The 20,739-nt window shown below is 45.1% G+C and overlaps 1 protein-coding gene across 2 annotated transcripts in view; it reads left to right on the top strand.

Annotated features, from left to right (window-relative positions):
• ANKRD28 (ankyrin repeat domain 28) overlaps window positions 1-20,739 on the top strand; it is a 223,647-nt gene that overhangs the window by 153,177 nt on the left and 49,731 nt on the right. For both annotated transcript variants that reach the window (XM_077491375.1, XM_077491374.1), the window contains exons 10-14: window positions 8,922-9,036; window positions 12,251-12,333; window positions 13,582-13,645; window positions 17,441-17,509; window positions 19,299-19,439. In XM_077491375.1, the coding sequence (XP_077347501.1) occupies window positions 8,922-9,036; window positions 12,251-12,333; window positions 13,582-13,645; window positions 17,441-17,509; window positions 19,299-19,439 (472 nt within the window). The remainder of the gene's footprint in view (window positions 1-8,921; window positions 9,037-12,250; window positions 12,334-13,581; window positions 13,646-17,440; window positions 17,510-19,298; window positions 19,440-20,739) is intronic.

Here is a 20,739-nt window from a genome sequence, read left to right as displayed (position 1 = left end):
GCCTCAGTGTGAAAGCACTCTGTCTTTCACAAAGACTGCAGGGGAGCCGTTTTGCAGGCACTTTACATGTGCTATTTTTAGCCCAAAAGCGCCTGAAAAATGCCCCAGTGTGAAAGGTTTTATGAGATGAAGGGGGGAAAAAATTAATCGGTCTAACATATCGGCCCAAAAAAAAATCGGCATTAAATATCTGCCATCATCCGCCACGATTTCTAAATATCGGAATCGGCCAGAGAAAAACCCATATTGGTCTTCCTCTAGTGACCATACGGGGGGGGGGGTTCTGGGCTAGCTGTGGGTATTTGTAAAGTGTACCTTTTTGCTTGTCTGGCTGACTGTTTTTTACCTGTATGATGGCGCATGATAGTGCACCATTTCGCCTTGGTTTGCCAAGGCGCACATTAGAGGTCGACCGATATGGGTTTTTCTCTTGCCGATGCCGATATTTAGAAATTGCGGCAGCCGATGGCCGATATATGATGGCGATTTTTTTATTTTTGTTTTTTTGGGGGGGGGGGCTTTTTTTTCCCCTTCATCATTAAATCTAACACACCTTTCACACTGAGGCATTTTTCAGGCGCTTTTGGGCTAAAAATAGCACCTGTGAAGTGCCTGCAGAGCGACAACCCTGCAGTCTGTGTGAAAGCCCGAGTGCTTGCACACTGAGGCAATGTGCTGGCAGGACGTTAAAGTCCTGCAAGCAGCATCTTTGGAGCGGTGTGTACCGCTCCTCCACCACTCCTGCCCATTGAAATGAATGGGCACCACTGCCGAAGCACCTGCAATGCGATTTGGCAGCAGCGCTTCACGGGCGCATTTAAACCCTTCCTCGGCCGCTAGCTTGGGTTATAAGTGCCCCGCTAGCAGTCGAATAGCGCAGCTAAAACTAGCAGCGTTTTTACCACCAATGCCTGAAACAGGTAATGAAAACTTTTGGACCAAAAAAATGGGCTAGCTCTACTGTTTTCGTTTTTTAAATCATTAGTGTATTTTTTCCAAAGAAATTGCGTTTGAAAGACCTGTGCAAATACTGTGTGACATAAAATATTGCAACAACCACTATTTTATTCCCTAGGGTCTCTGCTAAAAAAAAATATATACTTTTTGGGGGTTCTAAGTGAATTTCTAGCAGAAAATACAGGATTTTTACTTGTAAGCAACAAGTGTCAGAAAAGGTTTAGTCTTTAAATGGTTAAACTGAGAACTCCTACACACAGAGTTCAGCTCATTCATAAGTGTAAACATTGCATCTCTTTGGTCTTTTCTTGGCAGACTGCCCAGAAAGAAGTCCTCCCTCCACTGAAGAATTCAGGCAACTTGCATTGACTTCTATTACAGAAGTCATTTGCAAGTCACGCAAGTTATAACCGGCCTTTTTTAATTAAAAACCATCAAATATCGGTTGGCCTCTAGCGCACATGCGTTCGTAAGAGCGCCGCTGGGCTCAGCATTTTTTGGCGGCCATGGCGCACGCGGCTTCACCGCACATGTGCCCTAGCCTTTATCCGGGCGCATGAAGATTTGCGCCATACATGACTACAGTCACGCCCGTTCAGCGGGACCACGCACATGCGTGCGCTAGAGCTGATGCGTCACAGTGGTGGCAGTGCGTCACAGTGGTGGCAGTGCTTGGTATCTACCGCTGCCCTCCGTGCCGCCGTCCCCCTCTCTTCTCCCCCTCCGTGCCGCTGTCCCTAGGGGTGCAACGGATCGTCACCGATCCGTGATCCGAGCGCACATGCCGCGATCCGCGGATCGCTCCGCGGTCTCGGCCTTAGGAGAGGCCGCGGCTTCGGCCTAGCTTTATACACCCAGGCGTTTACAATGTGATCGATCCGACGGAGATGTCATGACGCCGGTTTCTCTCTCCCCTCTGTACTGATCTGTGCAGTGGAGGGGAGAGGTCTGATGGAAGCAGCCATCCCTCCATACCCTACCAATACTCTGCCCGCCAATGCGATACTCTGCCAGCCCGCCAATGCGATACTCTGCCAGCCCGCCAATGCGATACTCTGCCAGCCCGCCAATGCGATACTCTGCCAGCCCGCCAATGCGATACTCTGCCAGCCCGCCAATGCGATACTCTGCCAGCCCGCCAATGCGATACTCTGCCAGCCCGCCAATGCGATACTCTGCCAGCCCGCCAATGCGATACTCTGCCAGCCCGCCAATGCGATACTCTGCCAGCCCGCCAATGCGATACTCTGCCAGCCCGCCAATGCGATACTCTGCCAGCCCGCCAATGCGATACTCTGCCAGCCCGCCAATGCGATACTCTGCCAGCCCGCCAATGCGATACTCTGCCAGCCCGCCAATGCGATACTCTGCCAGCCCGCCAATGCGATACTCTGCCAGCCCGCCAATGCGATACTCTGCCAGCCCGCCAATGCGATACTCTGCCAGCCCGCCCATGCGATACTCTGCCAGCCCGCCCATGCGATACTCTGCCAGCCCGCCCATGCGATACTCTGCCAGCCCGCCCATGCGATACTCTGCCAGCCCGCCCATGCGATACTCTGCCAGCCCGCCCATGCGATACTCTGCCAGCCCGCCCATGCGATACTCTGCCAGCCCGCCCATGCGATACTCTGCCTGCCCGCCCATGCGATACTCTGCCTGCCCGCCCATGCGATACTCTGCCTGCCCGCCCATGCGATACTCTGCCTGCCCGCCCATGCGATACTCTGCCTGCCCGCCCATGCGATACTCTGCCTGCCCGCCCATGCGATACTCTGCCTGCCCGCCCATGCGATACTCTGCCTGCCCGCCCATGCGATACTCTGCCTGCCCGCCCGCCAATACTCTGCCTGCCCGCCCGCCAATACTCTGCCTGCCCGCCCGCCAATACTCTGCCTGCCCGCCCGCCAATACTCTGCCTGCCCGCCCGCCAATACTCTGCCTGCCCGCCCGCCAATACTCTGCCTGCCCGCCCGCCAATACTCTGCCTGCCCGCCCGCCATACAATACTCTGCCTGCCCGCCCGCCATACAATACTCTGCCTGCCCGCCCGCCATACAATACTCTGCCTGCCCGCCCGCCATACAATACTCTGCCTGCCCGCCCGCCATACAATACTCTGCCTGCCCGCCCGCCATACAATACTCTGCCTGCCCGCCCGCCATACAATACTCTGCCTGCCCGCCCGCCAATACTCTGCCTGCCCGCCCGCCAATACTCTGCCTGCCCGCCCGCCAATACTCTGCCTGCCCGCCATACAATACTCTGCCTGCCCGCCCGCCAATACTCTGCCTGCCCGCCCGCCATACAATACTCTGCCTGCCCGCCCGCCATACAATACTCTGCCTGCCCGCCCGCCATACAATACTCTGCCTGCCCGCCCGCCATACAATACTCTGCCTGCCCGCCCGCCATACAATACTCTGCCTGCCCGCCCGCCATACAATACTCTGCCTGCCCGCCCGCCATACAATACTCTGCCTGCCCGCCCGCCATACAATACTCTGCCTGCCCGCCCGCCATACAATACTCTGCCCGCCCGCCCGCCATACAATACTCTGCCTGCCCGCCCGCCATACAATACTCTGCCTGCCCGCCCGCCATACAATACTCTTGCCTGCCCGCCCGCCATACAATACTCTTGCCTGCCCGCCCGCCATACAATACTCTTGCCTGCCCGCCCGCCATACAATACTCTTGCCTGCCCGCCCGCCATACAATACTCTTGCCTGCCCGCAATACAATACTCTTGCCTGCCCGCAATACAATACTCTTGCCTGCCTGCAATACAATACTCTTGCCTGCCTGCAATACAATACTCTTGCCTGCCTGCAATACAATACTCTTGCCTGCCTGCAATACAATACTCTTGCCTGCCTGCAATACAATACTCTTGCCTGCCTGCAATACAATACTCTTGCCTGCCTGCAATACAATACTCTTGCCTGCCTGCAATACAATACTCTTGCCTGCCTGCAATACAATACTCTTGCCTGCCTGCAATACAATACTCTTGCCTGCCTGCAATACAATACTCTTGCCTGCCTGCAATACAATACTCTTGCCTGCCTGCAATACAATACTCTTGCCTGCCTGCAATACAATACTCTTGCCTGCCTGCAATACAATACTCTTGCCTGCCTGCAATACAATACTTTCAAGGTTATCCACAGGATAAATTAGCTAATCAAAAAAACCCACTAGATTCATTAAAAAATAAAAAAAATAATCGGATATTCGTTGACTAATCGAAAAAAATAATCGATAGATTAGTCGACAGATAAATTAATCGTTAGTTGCAGCTTTAGCGTGCGCGCACATCCAGCTTGTTTAAGCTGTGTAGGCCAAGCATGTGGTGCTTCCAGAAGGCAGCTGTGGGACACAGCAGCAGGCACTGAACAGACACTTGCAGTGCTTAATTTTTTCCTTACCCGGGTCACGCGAGTCACCAGGTGTTGCTTGGCAGGCTAAAGGTGCTTCAACAGGATTGTCGCATAGGGGGCTTAGTGAGCTCTATTAAAGGGTCTCTGAGGTGTTTTAATACTACACCCAAGTGCTCTTTGTTTGTGGCTATTAAGTGTCTTCCAAAAACAGGAGTGGGTTTAACACCACAGGGAAGGGCACACCTATGTAGTCAGTAGTTTCTGATGAACCTAGTTGTATCCCTATTGTTGTATCCCCTGAAGGACAAGTGGCTTCTGGGCAATCTGAGCCGCTGCGCTTATCTGGTATTGTGCCTATAGTCAATGCTGCTGCTTCACCCTTTATCACTAAGGATGAACTGTCCTCAGCCCTAACCAGGTTAGAGGACAGAATTGCTGGCATGACTGCCTGCATCCCACAGGGTGGCAGGAAGTGTGACAGATCCCCTTCCCCAGAGTCTCCTAGTCTGGAGCAGGAATGGGTTGAGGATGGGGAAGAGCTTAAAGCTCAGGATTCAATGGAGTGCCCGGCAGATGAGTCTGCTTCCGAGCAATCTGGACAAGAAGATATCCAGTCGATGTCTGCCTCTCAGTCGTGGAGGCTTTTGATCCTGACTCTGACCAAAATGGGTCGCCCTGCCTTTAAGTTGCCTCTTGCAGAGGTGGCTGAGCTCCCCTTGTCCTCTTTGGGATCTCTCAGGCCTTTTCAGGTCGCACAGACTTTCCCTCTCCACCCTCTGTTGGAACAGGCGGTGTATGCTGATTGGGAACATCCTGACAGGACTTTCGTTCCCCGTAAGAGGTTTTTCCTTTTATATCTCATGGATGAAAAGTTTGTTAAAAAATGGAGAATGCACAGGGCTTGAAAGACCCTGTTGACAAGAAATTGGAGTTATTAAAGGCTTCCTTTTCTTTGGTCAGTTCAGCTATTTGGCCAGCTGTTGCAGCAATTGGTTGTTGCCAGTCTCTAAAGGATCAGATCAAACGGCCTGATAGGTCTGACCAGGAGGATGATCTGCCTGAAAGTAAGACAGATATTCCTTGAGCGCTGTGTTTTGCTGTTGATGCTTTAAACGATTCAATACAGCAGGTTTCTCTCTGGCTCTCTTGTCTGTACATATGCACAGACTTTTATGACTTAAGAACTGGTCAGCCGAGCTTCCTTGGAAAAAGTTAATGGCAGCTTTCTCTTTTCATGGAGAACGTTTATTCGGTGATCACTTGGACAGATATATGCAAATGATTTCTGGATGGGAGAGTTCTCTACTTCCTGTAAAGAAAAGCACCAGACGTCCCTCTTTTAAAAACCCAGGAACTGCTTCCTCAAATGTCTCAGCGTCAGGGCGGTTCTGCCACCAGCAGGGCACTACGGCCAGGGGCAAGCTGCAAGGCCAGGGCCAGAAAAGGCCCTGGGTCCAAAATTCTTCTAAACCCAGCACCAAGACCTCCTTTTGAGGGGATGTCCCCACTCCATCGGGTGGGGGGGAGGCTGCTGCACTTTGCGGACATTTGTAAAACAACAATTCAGGACAAGTGGGTCACCTAAATTTATATCTCGTGGTTGTAGGGTAATTCCCCCTCCGAGGTTTCTAAGATCCAGCGTTCCCTCTGATCCTTCAAAAATAAAATTGCTTTTGGTACTACATTATCTAGTGCATCAAGGAGTGATTGTAGAGGTTCCTTTATTCGAAAGGGGCACAGGGTTTTACTCAAACCTGTTTACGGTTCAGAAACCAAACGGGGACACAAGGCCTATTTTGGACCTAAGGTTCCTGATTAAGTATCTATTGATAGTGCTTTAGGATAGTCTGTATGACCAGTAACCTCACTCCAGAGAGGAGACTTTCTAGCCTCCATCGATATAAAGGCCGTGTACTTGCATGTACCCAACTTTCAGCCTCAGAGGTTCCTACGTTTTGCAGTAGAGGAACATCCTTTTCAGTTTGTGGCTCTACGCTTTGGGCTTGCTACAGCTCCCTGGGTGTTCACAAAGGTCCTAGGACCAGTACTGGGTCTTTTAAGGGCCCAAGGGATCCTGGTGCTCGGGTATCTGGACGACCTCCTGCTCAGAGTTCACTCGGTACAGCCTCTAGAACAGAGCATCTTATACACAGTGCGGTATTTGAAAAACTTAGGCTGGATCATAAATACAGAAAAGTCAGCTTTGAGACCAGCTCAAAGTCTAAGGTATTTAGTCAGATCCTAAACACGGTCCAAGCAAGAGTATTCTTGCCACCTGTAAGGATCTGTGCCCTGAAGGATCAGGTGCACCGGATAAAGGGCACCAGACAACCCTCCATTCGGCTCGGTATGAGTCTTCTAGGGAGGATGGTATCCTTCTTTGAGGCAGTGCCCTATGCCCAGTTCCAATCCATGCCTTTATTACAAGACATCTTGTTGACTTGGAACAGAGGAGGAAAAGCCCTGTATTATCCAATGTGCTTATCTTCTCTGCATGCTTAAGCCTAAACTGGTGGTTGAAGGATCCAAACCTGCAAAAGGGAAAATCCTTTTCTCCCGGTAACTTGGAGAGTACTGACTACAGATGTCAGTCTCAGGCTGGGGAGCGACCTTAGACGGGCTTACAGCTCAGGGGAAATGGTCAAGGACAGAGCAGACCCCTGCCCATCAATGTCCTAGAATTATGGGCAGTACGTCTGGCCCTATGGTCCCGGATGGTGGAGCTTCAGGACTGCTCAATCAAGGTTCAGTTCCAGCAGATCTGCCTGGGGGAATGGTCCCTACACCCAGAGGTGTTCCAGGAAGTTTGCCAACGTTGAGGATGGCCAGTGGTCGACCTACTGGCATCCAGGTTCAACAAGCTACAGCAGTTTGTGTCCCGACCAAAATATCCTCTGCCAATTGGAGCAGATGCTCTGGTAGTTCCATGGATTTATACTTTCCCTCTGATCCCTCTCTGTCCACATTTGTTGTACTGGATTCGGAAAGAAGGGGGTTCATTCTAGTGGCACCAGCCTGGCCCTGGTTCCCGGAGATTGTGAGACTGACAATAGACGGGCCATGGATGCTTCCACGTCGCCCCGATCTATGGTCACGAGGTCCTATATTCCTCCCCAATTTACAGTCTCTAAATTTGACGGCATGGCTATTGAAGCCAGGGTGTTAAAGGACCATGGCATCTTGGGACCAGTGGTGTCTACCCTAGTGAATGCTAGAAAAGTTGTCACTAGGAAGATTTATCATAAGGTCTGGAAGACTTGTATTGCTTGGTGTGAAGCTTTAAAATCCTCGGAAATATGTGATTGGGAGAATTATCTTTTCTACAGTCAGCTGTGGAAATCAAATTGGCTTTGCGTACAATCGGAGTCAAGTTTTGCCCCTATCATTATTCTTCCAAAGGCCTTTAGCCTCCCATTCACTGATCCAAACCTTTATGCAAGGGGCAACTCTCTTGGTTCCCCCCAATTAGGTCACCTATGTGTCCTTGGGACTTGAACTTGGTGCTGTCTGTGTTACGGAAACAACCTTTTGAACCCGTTAAGGAAATTCCATTAGACTTGCTCTCGCCCAAGCTAGCCTTCCTGATGGCTATTGCCTTGGCTCGAAGGGTTTTGGAGTTGGCGGCCCTTTCATGCAGGGAGCCCTACTTAATCCTTCACCATGACAGTCGTGTCACAACCTGTTCCATCCTTTGCCAAAAGTGGTGTTGGCCTTTCATTTAAATCAGGACATTATTTTGCCGCCTTTTTTTTCAGCCTTGTTTGGCGGAAGAGAGAAGACTGCATTCTTTGGTCCTTGTCCGGGCAGTTAAGGTTAATTTGTCTAGATCTGCGGAGATCCGAGGATTAGATTTTTTTTTTTTGGTTCGTCTTTACCAAAAGGACCCAAGAAGGGGCGCCTGCTTCCAAAGCTTCCTTTGCCAATTGAGTCCGTCAATTGGTCATTCAAGTCTGAAACCTAAAGCTCCTCCCTTTTTAGGGTGAGAGCTCAGGTATCTGTGGCTTAGATTTGTAAGGCTGCTAGCTGATCTTCAGTGCATACGTTCACAGAATTTTGTAATGTGAATGTTCGAGCAGCCAAGGATCCGGCTTTTGTACTGTGGTTTGCCGTATAAGTTCTGATGATGATTTTACAGGGTGTCTCCCTCCCCTCAAGGCTATTGCTCTGGGACGTCCCAGCAGGTAATGAATATTAGCCTGACTCTGTGTCCCATGATGTATGAAAAAGAAAATAGGATTTTTACGTCATACTTGCCTATAAAATCCTTTTCTTTGTGTACATCCTGGGACACAGAAATCCCTCCCCACTTTAAGGATTTAGTGCTTGCTACAAAACTAAAGTACTTCCTGTATGAGAGGGGTTATATAGGGGATCACTTCCTGTCTGAAGACCTTTGGTCTACCAGTTTCCATTCACCTAATGATTAAGTATAACCAAGCAGGTAATGAATATTAGCCTGACTCGTGTCCCATGATGTACTCAAAAGGATTGTACAGGTAAGTATGACATAAAAATCCTTTTTTTTTTTATTAACATCTGCAACAAAACTTGACTGCCATTTATTATTTTTTCCAATCGCAGGAGCAGAGATAGACTGTGAAGATAAGAATGGAAACACACCATTGCACATAGCGGCCAGATATGGCCATGAGCTCCTCATAAACACTTTAATTACCAGTGGTGCAGATACAGCAAAGTAAGTAGATAATTAACTGAATATTCTTGTACTGTTTCTTTGTCACGGCACTGAAAAGTCGCCATACTCTAACACATTTGGATTAACTGGTTTATGTTAAAAAAAAAAAAAAAAGATATTCATGCATAGTAAACTATTTCATGGTTAAGTTCACATCTTTTTGCAGGTAAAAAAAGTGCATTTAATTTTTATTTTATTTTTTAAACTAGTGCCTGAAAAGCATTGAACCCATGGTCGGCAGATCGCAATGTCAAGCTCCTGCACACTGCCTGTCATTGCATAGCTGTAGGCAGTGTGAATGAACTACAGGCATGCTAATCAATGCAAACTAGAAGTACATTTGCCCCTGTTGCTGATGGTACATATAGTTCATTCATAGGAAGCGCTGAATGAATTACGCAGCTGTGTGGTTGAGCCCTACACAGCCGTGCTACATTTAAAATGTGACAGCGGGTGTGGGGAGAGGGAAATCCCGTCCCCTGTCTTGTGGGGGGGTCAGGGGGAGAAGGTGCAGGAGCTGTAACATGTTCCAATGGTGAACTCACCCTTTATAATTGCAGGGTAAATAATGATGGGTGTAAAATATTTCAGGTGCACTTTAAAGTAGAACTAAAACAAAACTTTTCTATTTTAAATAGAGTAATGCTGGCCATACACTATATGAAAAATCATCCGAAATTCGGTCGTTTGGCTTGTTCATTTGTTTTTCGGCCAGTTAATGGGCACAGAATTGGTAATCGTTGGGATATTTTTGAACAGAAAAAAAAAATGGACAAGTGTGGAGATTTTCTGCCATGCCAACGATAAATTGAAAGGTTTATGTGTTTCCCGTCTGAACTGTTTGCGCTAGGTATATGTAAAAAAACAAACGGAAAATGGATTAATTTATGTCCACTGAACGATTTATCGGTCATTACATGATGGCACTATTGTTTGCTCTCACTGACAAATGTTCGTTTTTCGAAAATGGGTTCGGACAATTTTTCGTATAGTGTATGGCCAGCATTAGTGACATGTATGAACCCTTGGCCCTTTTTTGCCATCTGTGTCTCATTGGAGATTTAATTTCTCTTTTTTGTCCCATAGCCAAAACAGGGAAGTGAAGGAATCCTTGCTTGTTACCAGAAGTAGTGCTCCCATTAGCAGATTTCCTCTCTCTATTACTCTTCTGGGTACAACCCAATTTTTTTTTTATCCGTTCACTTATTACATGTACTTATATAGTGCTGTTAATTTGTAGCGCTTTACATATATATTGTACATTCACATCAGTTCCTGTCCTCAAGGAGCTTGCAGTCTAAGGTCTCTAATGCACATGAATACATACGCATACTAGGGCCAATCCAATTTGCACAGTATCCAATTAACCTTCCATTATGTTTGAGTGTTTCTTTACTTTAATTTTCGATAATAACGGTAAACATGACAAAAGAAGGTGACTCTCCCTAATAGGGAACAGACCGCAATAAAAATGACAGGTGTTTTAATTCTGCTGCACTCTTTTCAAAACTTAGTTTTACATTTAGTCATACTTTAAGGTAATGTGCTACAAGTGCCTGTCTGCTACGCAAATGTGGGGGTTCGTTTTCATTAACATAGAAATGTAATCTAAAGCCAGGGTGAAGTGAGACGGAAGTTTAGTTTCCAGCTTTATGAGAGTAAACATACCAATGGTCATGAGCTACAGTTTCCATTGTGTTGCACATGTGACCATCTATGAAACCAGCCGTTTAAGGGCTTGAAAGGTTTGAGAGCTGACATAAACACACTAGCAACTATAATGCTTCAACTTCAAGGCTTACCTTCAAAGTAGCGCACATGTAGGTTGAGTTTAAAGCAGAAGTAAAGTCTAAGGTAGTATTAAACATTCCCTTTCCCATCCTCCCACCTATCCTTCCTCCACCTTGTTTATGTGAATGGAAGAATGTTATTAGTTTTTTAGCTGAGTGAAAAAAATCCAGTCTCTAGCTAGTTTAAAACAATATAAAATTATATATATTTTTCTCTTTTATTGCTCAGAGCAGTCCCTTACCTCCATTTTGACCGTCGCTCACTTGTGCTCTCTGCTTCTCCTTCCTGAGGGTACCCCTTCAGCACATTGGCCGCTATGGGGGCACTCCCATGCAGACAGTGTGCACAGTGTTCCCTCCTTAAAGGTTTTGACTGGAGCCATAGGAGCCGAAGGTTCTCGCTGCTCTTGGTGCCTCCGGTGATGCCACAAAGAGCAGTGGTGCTGCTTGTCCCTCCTACCCCCTACCTGGCATGCCAGTCTGCATGCTCAGAAAAAGTTTTTTTTATATTATTTATTTATTTTTGTGTGTAAGCTTCCCCTCCAAGATCTTCAAAGCATAAGTCGCATGCCAAAGTCGGATCAGTTAAGATGATTTGATTTCAATGAGTCAGACCAACTTGAACCCGGTCTTAGTCTTGAATAGAATTCAGAACGGTTGCTTTCCCTGTCAATTTTTTTTATTGCCGTGTTCGCGCTCTGTATCTGTTCTGGCGACACTCATTTCCTGTACAGAAAGTGTTGGTAAATCCAAAATTTTAAAAACCTTGCTTTCTAGGGATTTCCTCTTTTGCTGGACGTACTTTCGAATTTTGGCCAATTCCTGCTGAAATTCGAGCCATGGGTGGTACTGTTGGCAACAATGGGCTCCACAAAAGTCCATTTAAAAAATCGACTGAGCTGCGTAGAAGATTCTTGGCCAAACGGCGATCGCATCCTATTTGATGCACTGTTTGGGTCTTCTGGCAGCTGTGAAAGCCACAGGTATTCTGATAACTGTCTGGGAATATCAAGTATTTTTCTCCTATTCAGTTACAGGCTGAACAAGTCAAATCAAATCAAAAAAATCAAGTCAAATTCAAAAAAAGTATTTGGTTAGTTTTATATTTATGTCTGCTGTGCCTTTGGAACTGGAAGTGAAGGAAAATCTCCCCAAAAGGACCCAGCAAAAAATCCCGACTCCTGTTGAAGTAGTATTTCTGTAAATGACTCCCTTCTGGTTCAATTTTTTTTTTTCAATATTTTATTTTTGTGTGTGCTTTTATTTTATTTACATCAGCATCTTTTTTTTTTTTTTTTTTTTTTCCTCACAGGGCTCAGTGTATACATGCAATGGGGAATTGAGTGTTTTTGGGGAGTTATGCACTGTTATGAAGTATGGTTATTTGAGAGTTTTGTGCACCAATAAAATATGATCTCTTCCAGGCGAGGCATCCATGGAATGTTTCCTCTCCACTTGGCTGCCCTGAGTGGTTTCTCAGACTGCTGCAGAAAGCTCCTTTCTTCAGGTTAGTGTTCGTTGATGGGAGGATAATGTGATCATAAAATAGATTTTCGGTAATTTCCATGTTGCATTGATCAAATGTTAAAAATAACTTCTCCAGAAATATCTTCCATTAGAATGGTATAATAGAATGACTAAGGAATTTTTAGGATGTAAAAGTGTTCTGTGTTACTAGTGAAAATTATTCAGCATGTAACTAATGCGTGTTTGGTATAGTAATTGAAATGTTACTTTCACGCTGTGGTAAGCAACTCTTCTTTTTATTTTATATATATATATATATATATATATATATATATATATATATATATATATATATATATATATATATATAGTATTGTGGACTAAAACATAAAGAATTGCCTACTATAAAAAAAATAAAAATAAAATGGCAGGGTCGTAATTGTAGCACCAACCATGATCCCAGTATTAACACTTCAAAACGAGGCCATACATATATGTACGGCGTGATGGAGGTGGTTAAAGTATGTCATCATTTTATCTCTGTAGCCATATGAAACTGTGAAGCAATTCAAAGTCCACAACAGAAGTACTGTTTTGTTTTTTTTCATATAGTGGCTCAGCTTGCCCCCCTGCCAGGAGGGATTTGTCTGCCTTCAGTGCTCCTTCTCTATTGTAATTAATGGGCTTGGGCGTGTTCATGATCCTAGTCCCAACCCACCTGCCTGATCCCGCCAGGAAGCTGACACTGCACACCGCTAATCACAGGCAGTGAGACATTTCCCGGGCCGCAGCTGCACAGATCTTAAACACGCCTGAGCCAATCTCTAGTAAAGCTATCCAGCCCTGTTGTAAACACAGAGCAAGTGCTGCCTGGGGATGTAGGGTGAACGGAGCTGCTCATTGAAAAAATAAAGTGCCTTCAGCTAAATAATTAAGAGCTTCTTTTAAAGCTTATTTACTGCTCGTTAGGAAAATGTAATTACATGCCCATATCCTGGCCACAGGTTTACTTTAAAGTATAATGCCATTTATTGGTAAAACGTTTAACCTCTGTCAGGCTTTTGTTGTCGTTTCCCCGAGTTGAAGTATATTGCTTAATTCATTGTGGAATGAACACTCAACTTGCATGATTACTATTATTATTTTTAACATACTTTTGTTTTGCTCAATACTTATTAGTGTCTGACACATTTTTGGCAGCATGTTGGTAAAGTACACTGACATGACTCTTCTTATTCATGAGTTTCTTGATAAATAATTATGTACTAATCTATTTTTATTTTTCCAGGTTTTGACATAGATACCCCAGATGACTTTGGCAGGACTTGTCTACATGCAGCTGCAGCTGGAGGGTATGTCTCAGTAACCTGCCTAAACGTTTAGCCAAGCTGTAGAAAAAGGCACACAGAGGCAGTGTAGAATAATTGGGGGATACAGTTAGAAGCCTGTGCTTAAAGTTCAGTTTGGAAGTTCACTATTGAGTGCGGTGCCAGTTCAAAGCTTAACTAAACCCTCCTAGCCTTTACAACCAAAGAAGCTGCTATCTTAGCCTTTGGTTCATCTGCAGTTGCCATGTTGCCTCACATCTGATTTAGTTGAGAGCTAACATAGGCATTGATATCACGCCTTGAATGTAACTATTTTGGGAACCCCTTAAATTGGGGAGTTTAGTTCCACTATGAAACATTTGCTTAAACTTTTTCGACAAGGGCTTCTTTTTTAAACCATGAGAATATTGTAAATAAGCTGCAGTTATGTTATGTGCAAAGATCACACTGACAAAATTGCTGAACATCACTGAGGCCAGATGGATTTGAAATGGTCTGCTATCTGATTCACTCCGCTGCCCCATTATTTTACACTATGGAATAAGGCATTTTGCTTAAAGTGCAGTTCCACCCTTTCATAGTATTAAGAAACATTTGGGAGGGGGGTGTTTTTACCCACCAGCAACACCCTTTTGCTATGTAGAGGCTCCTAATCTGCTACTTCCGGATCCGCTGTACTCTGCATCACTTCCCCCCCCCCCCCCCTGGGAAAGGGGAGGAGTCCTTTCCCAGGAGTCATAATTTGCAACAGACGCAGTCAATAAAGGTTCAACAAATAACTTTTATTCTTCTTGTTGCAGTCCAGGTGTAATGATAGTGGGAAATATGAGCTGCCGCCTCCTTCTGGTTTCCTTTTTTGAGTAGCTAAGTTCCTTTCCCTTAACCCCCCTAGCGGTAATCCCGAGTCTGGCTCGGGTTGGGAATTTTCTAGCAGGAACGGTAACCCCAAGCCAGACTCGGGATCGCAACGCTCGATGCAGGGGAGGACACAGGGAGAGTTACTTACCTTGTCCCCTGGATCCAGCGATGTCCCCCGCGCTGTGTGATCGAGCTGTCCTCCGCTCGATTCACAGTGCCAAATGCCGCCGAGCTCTGTTCCCTGCGACGTTACGGCGCACGGGAGCGGAGAACGGTGGCAAATTGAAAAAAGTAAAAAGACACAAAACACACAGTACTGTAATCTTACAGATTACAGTGCTGTATTAAAAAATACACACCCCCTTTGTCCCTAGTGGTCTGTCCAGTGCCTTGCATGCACTTTTATATTATAAATACTGTTTTTTCTGCCTGGAATTTGGAGATTGTCCATAGCAACCAAAACGTGTCCCTTTTTCAGTGTTTTAGGATTTGATTACATTATTGAATAATTTTTATTATTCTTTATTATATTATAAACTTTATCATACCCAGGATGTCTACTAGACTCTGGTTTGATCAGATTTAAGAGAGTTATTCCTAAGAATTACAGGACTACAAAATAAAACGCCAGATTCCCATGCAAAATAATTGTACCGCTTTCAGCACCTAAAATCGGACTGAATCATACCGCCAGGGAGGCTACTGAACTGACCGATGCCCCTCTGAGAAGCACCTTGGTAAATGGATGCTGAAAGTCCCAGGCCGGCCTCCCCTGCCTTTCTTGCCTCCTGCGATCCTCCCCAGGCCAGTTCAGGAAAGTCTGGATAACGTTACGGTCTGCTCCGTCCTCTTTACAGCTACTTCCCGCTTCTTGTAGATAGAACCATCCCAGCCGGGATGCCTGGTTCACTTCCCCAGGGTTTCTTGGATGACTTGGTGTCCTTGAACCATCCAGCACTGAGGTCTCTGAACCCTCGGGCCTTCAGGTTTTGGTTCCTGCTCGCCAGCGCTGGGGCCTCTGAAACCCGAGGCCTTCAAGCCTGTTCCTTAGAGTCACATTTTGCCTGCATCTATGGACTCTGTTTCTTCCAATTAAATCAGTCCCACCCCTGCCCATACAAATTAGTGATTGGGCCAGGGCCATATACACTGCCTGCACTCCAGTCCCCAGCCCACCTTCTTTCCAGAACATTTCTTATGGAAAGCAAGGGAGGTTTTTCCAGGGCAGAGTACAGGTGGTCACACCCCCCTCTATTCTACTACTCCTCCCAAACCAAATTATCAGCCAGGCCTAAACAAAAAAAGGGTAAGGCACTGGCAATTTCACCTAACTCTTGCCTATTAGCACCCACCTAAAGTTGGTGGGAACTACATAAGTATAAAAAAAAAAATTCAGATACACTGTGTGTGTGTGTGTGTGTGTATTTATGTTTGTGTGTGTGTATTTATGTTTGTGTGTGTATGTATGTATATGTTTGTGTGTGTATGTATGTATGTATATATATATATGTGTGTATATATATATATATATATATATATATATATATATATATACTTTATTTGGGTTATTAATGCATTATGATGGGATGCCTGAAAAAAAAAATATTCTGTGGCCGGAACTCCGCTTTAAGCTGCATAAACACTTTGTGAATTTCAGCTAGTTCCTGACATTCGCTACATGAGTGGCCCTGTCTGCTACCTCTCACCTTACATCCCTTGATTTGAAAAAACAATGAAGTCAGGTGGAATATAGTTGGCCAAACAGTAACTGCATCCATTCGGATTCAGCCATGGTTCAAATATTCTGACAGACACCACCTGTGGCAGTCAGAATATGATGGCCAGAGCTGGAGATTTGTTCAGTCCACAGGAGGAATGTAAATAGCTTTAGACTATGACAAGTTTAAAATACTGTGGCCTTATTGGGATTTCAATTAGATACCGGTGCTCGGTTTTGTACTATAATCGCTGAAACTTCAGATCATTTTACTCTGGTGCGAATTTATTTATTTCTGTGGTATTATACAGTTGATTTACCGTGATTGTAAAAATTGTGCCTGAGCTGTGAAGTTTGGGTTTGGATAAGGAAAAGCACTAAAGTTTAGTTTTTCAATGGCTGAAAACTGACACAACATTAGAACAAATATATTTAAACTAGGTGATATACACATGCGCTTAACATAAATACGAAGTGAGACATAATAGGGCTTCTGTTTACCTTTTTAATGAAACTGCTTGTTGCCTTGCCGTTCTGGCATTCTTGCTTCAGTACGCTGCAGGTCCCTAACCTGGAACAACTATACAGGTGTGGAAAGTTAGAGAAGTCTTTATCTGTATACTTGGTCAATAACTCAAAGTATAGAAGCCAGAAGTTCAGCATGACATTCAGACAAACTTGCATCTTCAAAATGGAGATGCTTATTCTGTCATGTTTCCTTTATGGCCCATTCACACTGGTGCGTTGCAGTAACTTATAATGTATTTTACTGTGCAGTACCATTTGTGTTTCAATGCAATTAATTTAAAACGGCAAACACCCTTGTATAGTAATTGCCATATCGCCTGCAGAACAGCCCATATTGCATGCAATGCAGTATGCTTTGCTGGCAAAAGTGATTCAGGTGCATTTTTTCATAAGTTAAGGCGTGCTGCTAGCCTATTTAAGATTAAAGCTCAAAAATGTACTGCATTATAGTGCAGTAGGTTGATCCTTACAGAAACCTGTAAGGTGACCCCTCTAACTAAAAATAGTATCTGCCAGTCTTGCTTTCAAATGTTAAATTTCTTCAGAATGAAGGAATATAGAAAATATCAGAAATATTAGGGGGATCAGCGATTACTTCACATGTATATTTTGATCAGAATCAGTTTACTTTTACACTGAAGATGTTCAGAGTTTTACCTAGTGGATTTGGTTATGCTGGTTGTGTTTTTTCAGCCCTTTTAAAATCTAATTTTCAGGAACCTGGAGTGTTTGAATTTGTTGCTGAATACAGGTGCTGATTTCAATAAGAAAGACAAGTTTGGGAGGTAAGTTTGTTTAACTTAGGTGATAAAAATCACATGGCTCTTGAGTATTTTGCTATCTTTTTAATGAATTTGCATTGTAATATATACAGTTGCATATCTGCTTTTTCAGGGCTTTGCAGGGTTCGCTTTCTCCCTGCTGGGCCACAGCTTGACAGGTAAAGCTCCTCATTCTGTGCAGCACTGTGCTTTTTAATGACAAACTCTGTGCCCTCCTGGTAGGCGGTGCCTTCATCACAGGCTGCTACACTGTACAATGCAATCAGGATTGGGGGGTATATGGGAAAGACCAGCTGCGAATGTGGAGGGGGGATCCCAGCAATGGGAAGCACACTGACCAACTGGGTAAGTGGACAAGCTGAGCTCTTGTTGACCAGCGTAAGGGGGCATGCTGAGTGGAGCTAGTGCACTGACCTCCGACATAAGGGGACACTTAAAGCGGGAGTCCGCCGGGACTCCGCGTTTTTTTTTTTTTTTTTTTTTTTTAAAAGCCAGCAGCTACAAATACTGCAGCTGCTGACATTTAAAATAGTGACACTTACCTGTCCAGTGCGCCCGCGATGTCGGCACACGAAGCCGATCTCTAGATCATCTCTCGGGTCCTGCCGCCACCATCTTGGTTATGGCAATCAGGAAATGGAGCCTTTCGGCTTCATTTCCCGGTTCCCTACTGCGCATGCGCGATAAGGACGGTCCCCGCTGCCTCTGGGATCTGTGTGTTTCCCAGCAGGCAGCGGGGCACTTGCGGAAAGGGGCGTAATCTACGCCCCTTTCCGCAGAGAGCTATCCCGGAAGTGGGTGCAGATACCTGTACTGTACAGGTATCTGCACCCCCCTGAAAGGTGCCAATTGTGGCGCCGGAGGGGGGAGGGTTCCGATGAGCGGAAGGTCCACTTTAGGGTGGACCTCCGCTTTAAGCTTATAACTACTGCACTCGCAGGACGTGCAATTGCATAACCCTGACCCCTGCACTCTGTTGCACCAAATGGGGTACGTTTTACATTACAGTCTTGACTGCTGCACTGTATACACTAGTCTTCATAATCATATCCGAGCTCAAACTTTGTAAGCATAAACTTTTTTTCCTTTTTTTTATTTTTTTTTGCTGTTGGGGCTTGGAAGCTGTTTTAAAGTATTAACTGGGCCCTGGCTGCTGCTTCTAGCCATAAGGATTGCTAATGATATGACAAGCCAAAACTGCTGTGGCTCTATTAGGTGCAGATTTGAATTGGATCTTTTGTCAGTAAAATTATTAAATGCTGTATTATAGCAGCACGTGTAGAATTTTCTGTGCAGATGTGTAAAAAAAAAATGTGACTAATACTCTAAAAGAATAGTGGTCAACTTTCTTGATATAGGGGGTTTAAATGTAGTCCTTAACTTAACAAGGGTTGCATATAATCAGTGGATGTAATGCTTCAAGCATGCAACAGGAAATTCTTGCTATAAGAGATGATCAGACTATGGACTTTTCTTTGCACAAGAGAACGTAAAACTGGGAACATGCTTATAGGCGTTGGAGACCTGGGGAGGTGCTTTAGGTGAAATATGTTTGAGACACTAAGTAGGATTGGAAGAGATCACTGCTATTGCAGGCAATAGGGAAATACAGGTGAATGTTTGCAGGGGGGCTGCACAGCAAGTGCCAAAGGGGTCACAGGCTTCTATCGGGACTTGAAAACGTATCAAAGAAAGCTACTTTTTTTTTTTTTTTTCTGGTTTGCTCATTTTTAATTTTAACTGTGTATTCTTACTTTTTTTTTTTTTTTTTTTTTTTTTATATAATCTGTAGAACACCACTGCACTATGCTGCTGCCAACTGTAACTATCAGTGCCTGTTTGCACTTGTGGGATCTGGAGCCAGCGTTAATGACCTTGATGAGAGGGGCTGTTCCCCGCTGCACTATGCAGCTGCATCAGATACAGATGGCAAGTAAGTTGTCTTCATGTCTTGTATGTTGAGTATTTCTGCTTGCATTACATTTTCCTGAAGTTAGTGGTTTCACAAGACACATGCTATGTGCAGTGGAACTTAAGCATTTGTCTTTGACGAGAGAGAATGTGGCCTTTTAATAAGGGTGTTCTGAACTTGTTCTCTATGCCAGTGCTGACTGTCACGCAGCTTGCTACCTCCACAAAGAATCACTTGTTTTCTCTCCATGCCCAGCCTTTCCTTTTTTTTTTTTTTTCTTTGCAGTAATTTTCAGCCACACTGAGGCTATCTCTAATTAAACGGGCAGCTCAATTCGCTTTTAATAAAGAACATTGTGTTTTCACAGTTCAATCTTTGTACTTGAATTTTATTTTTTTTCCAGTCTTGATATCTTTAATAGTGGGATGGAGGGGTAAGACAACAGGTGCTAGTCATTTTTATTATATAGGATAGAAAACCTACAGTTTGCACAGAGCTTTACAGCTTGAAGGCAAACAGTACAGTTTTGATACAATTCAATACAGGAAGAATCGGAGCGGCCTGCTCGTTAGAGCTTACAATCTGAATGGGAGGGTCAAGTAATACAAAGAGTAATAACTGTGGGGAGTGAGCTGGTGGAGAAAAGAAAATATAATTGTTGGTTGTCGGCAGGATGGGCTTCTCTAAAGAGAAGGGTTTTCAAGGATTTCCTAAAAGTGGACAGATTAGAGGATGTGGGTTTCCAGAGGATGGAGAGGCTCGGGACAAGTCCTGGGCGTGAGCATGGGAGGAGATGACCATGGAGTTAGAGAGCAGGTCTTGGAATGAATAAAGAGAACTATTAGGTTAGTGATGTAGCTGGGGGCAGAGTTGTGCATGGCTTTGTAAGTTGTCATCAGTTTCATGTTTGTGTAGATCTTTATTAACCTGCTGTGTAGCAGGTGCCCTCCACACAGTACAGAGATGGTGCTGGAGGGTGGCTGTCTGTAGTGGCCTATATTGGCCTCCTGACAAAACTGCCCAAGTGTTTGGCCAGCACCTTAAAGAAGTGAGTGTTTGAGAAGTCTACCATTCCCTTTGTCACCAGAGGAAATCAAGCTGGCAGCAGGCTCCTATTGGTTGGTGAGAGATGACAGATAGGAGGGTCTGCAGAAAGTGTAGCTAGCAGTCTGTGTTATTTCTGTCTTTGTAAGGGTTCAAACTCGAGAAGACACAAACTGCCATAGCGCATCAGGGTACAATCACATAGGGTTTAGCTGCACAGAAAGAGACAGACAAAATATTAAAGTAGATGGGGATCATTAGAGAGCCTTCATTTTTG

Source organism: Lithobates pipiens, unplaced genomic scaffold (assembly GCF_037356315.1).
Source record: "Lithobates pipiens isolate NorthernLeopardFrog02 unplaced genomic scaffold, aLitPip1_a1.2 Scaffold_19, whole genome shotgun sequence".
In the NCBI taxonomy this organism is placed as follows: domain Eukaryota; kingdom Metazoa; phylum Chordata; class Amphibia; order Anura; family Ranidae; genus Lithobates; species Lithobates pipiens.
Note: the sequence above shows the minus strand (reverse complement) of the source record. Positions and strands in the feature narration are given on the sequence as shown.